General features: G+C 38.1%; 1 protein-coding gene across 1 annotated transcript in view; it reads left to right on the top strand.

Annotated features, from left to right (window-relative positions):
* Positions 1 to 1,524: 1,524 nt before the first annotated feature.
* ERO1B (endoplasmic reticulum oxidoreductase 1 beta) overlaps positions 1,525 to 6,531 on the top strand; it is a gene marked incomplete at its 5' end in the record, with an annotated part of 57,928 nt that continues 52,921 nt past the window's right edge. Inside the window, one exon of the mRNA XM_082673725.1 lies at positions 1,525 to 1,545. Coding sequence (XP_082529851.1) covers positions 1,525 to 1,545 — 21 coding nt within the window. The remainder of the gene's footprint in view (positions 1,546 to 6,531) is intronic.

The following is a 6,531-nucleotide window of genomic DNA, read 5'->3' as shown; positions in this document are numbered from 1 at the left end:
CACAGTCTACTCCCCCTTAAACCTATGCTGCAGCCAAGCTGACTTCCCAGCTGTTCCTCAAACATGGCAAATGTGTTCTTGCATTGAGACTCTTGGACTAGCAGTTTCCTCTGCCGAGCTAACACTCTTCTCATGTATTCATGTGGTTCACTCGCTCACTTTCTTAGGTTTCTGCTAAAGCGTCACCTTATCTGCCATGTCCACTTACCTAAATTGTCGCCTTCCCTGACCATACAATATAAAAGAGAAACCCTTCATCCTTGCCTTGTACTCCATGTTCCTTTTAGGCTTTGCTTAAAACTCTTCCAGTGGCTTCCTGCCTCACTCAGTGTTGTGCATGGTACAAAAACATACTTGCTCTTTATCCCCTATTCCTGGCACGAAGCTCCTAAAAGCCTTGCAATTTCCTGAGAAATAGGGGTGCCCCTTTCAGTCGTAGCTGAGTTTATGCTAATGAGGTGACTTAGGTGGGAACCCCTAGAGAGCTTCAGGATGAGCCTGGTGCAGAAAGGCCAAGTGCTTAGAGGACTGGAACTTTCGGCCCTACCCACTGATCTCCAGGTTCGGGCAAGGGGTGCTGTAGATTGAGCTCTGTAAAAACTCATAGAACAGTGAGGTTCGATGAGCTCCCAGGTTGATGAACGCATAGACTTGCTGGGAGAGCGGTGCAGAGGCACAGAACTTCTGCACGCTGCCCCCTCCCCCCATACGCCAATCAGTACCTTGCCCTGTGCATCTCTTCCGTTTGGCTGTTTCTGAGTTGTACCCTTTGCAGTAAACCAGTAAACGTAAGTAAAGTGTTTTCCTGAGTTCTATAGGCCATTCTAGCTAATTATCAAACCTGAGAAGGAAGTTGTGGGAACCCCTCTCTATAGCCGGTCTGTCAGTTACAGGTGGCTTGGGGCTGGCATCTTAAGTCGGGGCAGTCCTGTGTGTCTACACCCTTAATCTTTGGGGTCTGCTCTAATTCCATGTGATATCAGAATTGAATTGGGCACCCAGTTAATGTTGGAGAGGTGGAGAATTGGTTGGTGTGAGAAAACACCAGACTCAGAAAAGCCACAATCTTAATAAAGGTCCTCTAATTCTCCTTTTACCTACTATGTAGTCCTCCTTATTGTTTCTCTGAGCCCTTGGGCAAAGCTTACTGCCTCAGGGCCTTCGCATTTAGTATTCCCAATGCCTGGAATGCTTCTTCCTCTCCCGGCCCCCCTCACCACCACCCCCCCACCAAAAAAGCATTGGTTCGCTCCTTCCCCTCTAAGTTTTGCTGAAATTTCAGTTGGACCTTCTATAATTATCCCTGTTTAAAAATTTAGCAGCCCCGATTCTGTAACACCTGTCTCAATTCTCTAGTTTTCCTCCATATCACTTTATTACTATCTGACAGACTCTATACTTTGGTCATTCATTTGTTTTTCTCTTCTATGAGAATTCTCTTTCTTCTAATATTACATTCCCAGTAATTAGAACAGTGCAGGGCTTATGTTAGGCTCTCAATAAATATGTTGGATAAATGAATAAATGAATGGAAGAGAAGTGCAAGTAAGTTATTCAGAATGAACCGCAGAAAGATAACAGGATGGTAAATGTTTAAGAGAGCTTAAGAGATGTGAAGAATAGAGTAAGAAGGTCTGATATGATGACTGGAGTTCCAGAAGGTTAAAACAGAATAGGGAAAAAGCAGTATTTTTACTGCATGTCAATATGAAAAAGACAACCCAATAGAAAAATGAACAAAAGATATAAACAGACATTTTACACAAGAATAGAAATGTTTTATAAAACATTAGAATTTTGTACCTCATTAGTGCAAAAAAAATCAGAGACCCTTTCATGCTTACTAGATTGGCAAAAATGAAAACAGATTAATGTAAAATATTGGTGAGGATATGATTCAACAGTAACTCCCATCCACTGTTGGTAGGGTTGTAAACTGGTACAACTGTTTTGGAAATAAGCCTGTCATTCCCTAGTAAAACTGAACATGTACTTCTAGTAATTCTCCTAAGCATATAACCTGGAGGATGTCTTACACACACATATATATCAGGAGATATGTACAAAAATGTTTGTATGACATTATTCTTTAGCTGATTCTGGAAATAACCTAAATATGAATTGTATTAGTTTCCTATTGCTGCTGTAACAAATTTACAAACTTGGTGGCTTAATATAACACAAAGTTATTATCTTATAGTTCTATGCCCAGAAGTCTGAAAATTGGTCTTAAAGGTGTGATAAATGTGTGAACAAGGCTTCTTTCTCCCTTTCTCTAGGGGAGAACTGTTCCTTGCCTTTTCCAAGCTTCTAAAAGCTGCTGTGTTCCTTGGCTTGTGGCCTCTTCCTCCATCTTCAAAGCCAGCAGTGTAGAATCTTCCAATCTTCCTCTGACTCTGACACACCTGTCTCCCTCTTATAAAGAACTTTGTATTGGTTCCACCTGAATAATCCAGTGTACTCTCACCATCTTAAATTCCTTAACTTAATCACATCTGCTAAGTCCCTTTTAACATAGTCACAGGTTTCAGAAATTAGAGCATGGACATCTTCGGGGGGCCATCTCTCTGCTTACCGTATATAATAGATCAACAATAGAACAAATAAATCATGACATTTTCAGATAATGTAACATTTACAGCAGTGAAAATAAATGAGCTACTATAAAATTCATCATCTTGGGTAAATGCCAAAGTAAAATGTTAGCAAAAGAAGCACATCACAGAAGAAGTCACACATTAGATTACGTTCATGTTAAAGTTCAAAAACAGGAAAGAATAACCTAAGTACATTGTTTAGGGATACATATGTGATGAAATTATAAAGAAAAGAAATAAACGAAAGTAAAATTTTTACCTCTAAGAGGAGGGAGATGGATATAATTAAAAAGGGACTTCAAAGATACTGGTGGTATTCCATTTCTATTTATAAATTTTATTTAGATATGATTGACATAATACTGTATCAATGTTAGATGTACAACATAATGATTTGGTATCTCTATATATTGTGAAATGATCACCAGAATAAGTCTAGTTAAAACCCATCACCATACATTATTAGAATTTTTTTTTCTTGTGATAAAAACTTTTAAGATTTACTTTGTTAGGAAGTTTCAAATATATAATACAGTCTTATTAACTGTAGTCACTGTGCTGTACCTTACATCCCCCTGACTTTATAGCTGGAAACTTATACTTTTTAACCCCCTTCCCACATTTCCCTGAACCTCCTACCCCAGCGCCTCTGACAGCACTAATCTGTTCTCTGTATGCATACGCTTAGATTTCTTTTTGATTTTTTTTGTTGTTGTGTTTTGTTTAGACTCCACGTGTAAGTGAGACTGTATGGTATTTATCTTTCTCTCCCTTAGTTCAGTAAGCATTATGTCCTCAAGTTCCATCCATGTTGCAAATGGCCAGGTTTTATTCATTTTCGTGACTGGATATATTGTGTATATATACCACATTTTCTTTATTCATCCATCAATGGATACTTGGATCGCTTCTGTACTTGGTTATTGTAAATAATGCTGCAGTGAACGTGGAGCTACATATATCTTTTCAAGTTAGTATATTTGTTTTCTTCAGTTAAATACCAAGAAGTGAAATTGTTGGATCTTGTGGTAGTTCTATTTTTAATTTTTTTCTGGGCCCTCCATACGGTTCTCCATGGTGGCTGCACCAATTTACATTCCCACCAACAGTGCCCAAGGGTTTTCTTTCCTCCACATCCTCACCAACACTTGTTACTTCTTGTCTTTTTGATAATAGCCATGCTGACAGGTGTGATGTGATATCTCATCGTGGTTTTGATTTTCATTTCCCTGATGATTGGTGATACTGAGCACCTTTTCGTGTACCTGCTGGCCACCCATATGTCTTCTTTGGAAAAAGGTCTGTTCAGATTCTCTGCTCATATTTTAATCAGATTATTCTTTGCTGTTAAATTGTGTGAGTTCTTTATATATTTTGGATATTAACCCCTTACTGCATATGATTTGCAAATATTTTCTTCCATTCCATAGGTTGTCTTTTCATTTTGTTAGTGGTTTTGCTTTGCTGTGCAGCTTTTTTTTTTTTTGAAGTTTTTTCTTTTTTTTAATTAATTAATTTATTTTTGGCTGTGTTGGGTCTTTGTTTCTGTGCGAGGGCTTTCTCTAGTTGTGGCAAGCGGGGGCCACTCTTCATCGCGGTGCGCGGGCCTCTCACTATCGTGGCCTCTTTTGTTGTGGAGCACAGGCTCCAGACGCGCAGGCTCAGTAGTTGTGGCTCACGGGTCTAGTTGCTCCGCGGCATGTGGGATCTTCCTGGACCAGGGCTTGAACCCATGTCCCCTGCATTGGCAGGCAGATTTTTAACCATTGCGCCACCAGGGAAGCCCTGTGCAGAAGCTTTTTAGTTTGATGTAGTCCCACTAGTTTGTTTTTACTTTTGTTGCCTTTGCTTTTGGTGTCAAATCCAAAAAATCATCACTAAGACTGATGTCAAGGAGCTTAACACTTGTGTTTTCTTCTAGGAGTTTTAGGGTATCAGGTCTTATGTTCAAATCTTTGATCCACTTGAGTTAATTTTTGTGTATGCTGTAAGATAATGGTCCACTTTTCATTCTTGTGCATGTGGCTGTATGCCTGGTTTTCCCAACACTGTTTATTGAAGAGACTATCCTTTCCCCATTGTGTATTCTTGGCTCTGTTGTCATAAATTACTTGACTGTATATTTATGGGTTTCTTTCTGGGCTTTTTATTCTGTTTTGTTGGTCTGTGTGTTTTTGTTTTTCTAGGTTTGCAATATAGTTTGAAATTGGGGCATATGATGCCTCCAGCTTTGTTTTTTCTCAAGATTGCTTTGGCTGTTCTGGGTCTTTTATGATTCCACACAAATTTTTAGGACTCTTCTATTTCTGTGAAAAATGCTGTTGGAATTTTGATAGGGATTGTATTGAACCTTTATACTGCTTTGAGTACTATGGACATTTTAACAATATTCTTCTAATCCATGAGTATGGAATAGCCTTCCGTTTATTGTGTCTTTAATATTTTCCATAATAAATTATAGTTTCTAGGTCTTAAACCTCTTGGTTAAATTTTTTCCTAGGTGTTATTTCTTTTTGTTGCAATGGTAAATGAATTGTTTCTTAATTTCTCTTTCTGATAGTTTGTTATTAGTGTATGGAAGCACTACACATGATTTTTGTGTATTGATTTTGTATCCTGGAACTTGTTTATTAGTTCTAACAGTGTTTAGTCTGAAATTCTTTAGGATTTTCTGTGCATAATATCATATCATCTGCAAATAGTGAAAATTTTACTTCTTCCTCTCCAATTTGGGTGCCTTTTATTTCTTCTTCCTGTCTAATTTCTATTTTTTAAAATTTGGTTATATACAGTGTTTGTCTTAGTAGTAGCCTTTAACAGTTGGAAATAAGTTCACAGTAATTTTGTATGCCTTACTCCAGCCCCTACGCAATTAAAATTTTTAAAAATACTGTGGTTTACTAACTAAAAGTTAACAATTTAAGAAGAATTTGTAAGAATGAGCAGTCATGGGTAAAATATTTTTAAAGCCTAGAAAGATTTTTGGTGTGTATTTTGTTTCCTCTTTTCCCCCCTTTTATTATTTAGGGGCCTAGAATTTGAAGTTTTGTAAGCAGTAAGCTCAGAGCAATGGAATGAAATTTGGTGGAGTTAGTGACAGGATCTTAGTAAGTGGGATAGCAAAGCATAGAAGAACTTCAGAGCCACAATTATTGATAATGATTCCTTTTCTTTATCTCAAGATAATATAGCTCTAACTCTTTATGTTGTAGGGAGTTTGGCGACACATTTATACTCCTAGGGAAAAAGCGTGAGACAGAAACAACTGGGAAGTTTCCATTTTTTGATCGTTCTTCGCATATGTTCCTCTTATGGATCACATGAATAACCTTTAACAGGCTGAGTCCCATTTTTTTTAATTTTAATTTTAATTGCGATAATTGTAGGTTCCATGCAGTTGTGAGAAATAATACGTAAAAATGTCATTTACCCTTTATCTAGTTTTTTCCAATGGTAACATTTTGTAAACATATAGTATAATATTATAACTAGGACATAGACATTGATACAATCATGTGTATCTGTTTTACTTGTTTCATTTGTGTACCTATGGATTAGTTCTGTATTCTTTTATCACATGTATAGGTTTGTGTGTCCACCACCAGTCAAGATACTGAAAAATTTCATCACTGCAAGGATCCTTTCTGTTGCCCTTTTATAACCACACCTACCTCCTTCCTACCTTACTCCCCCCATCAAGCTCCCATCCCCTTCTCCAGTCCCTAAGCGCTGGCAACCAGTAAGCTGTTCTCCATTTCTAAACTTTTGTCATTTCAAAAATGTTCTATCGGGCTTCCCTGATGGCTCAGTGGTTAAGAATCTTCCTGCCAATGCAGGGGACATCGATTCAAGCCCTGGTCTGGGAAGATCCCACATGCCACGGAGCAATTAAGCCCGTGCACCACAACTACTGAGCCTGTGCTCTAGAGCCCAC

Source organism: Grampus griseus, assembly GCF_964374135.1.
Source record: "Grampus griseus genome assembly, chromosome: 16".
Taxonomy (NCBI): domain Eukaryota; kingdom Metazoa; phylum Chordata; class Mammalia; order Artiodactyla; family Delphinidae; genus Grampus; species Grampus griseus.
The sequence above is the reverse complement of the archived record's forward strand: the minus strand, read 5'-3'. Positions and strand labels throughout refer to the sequence as shown.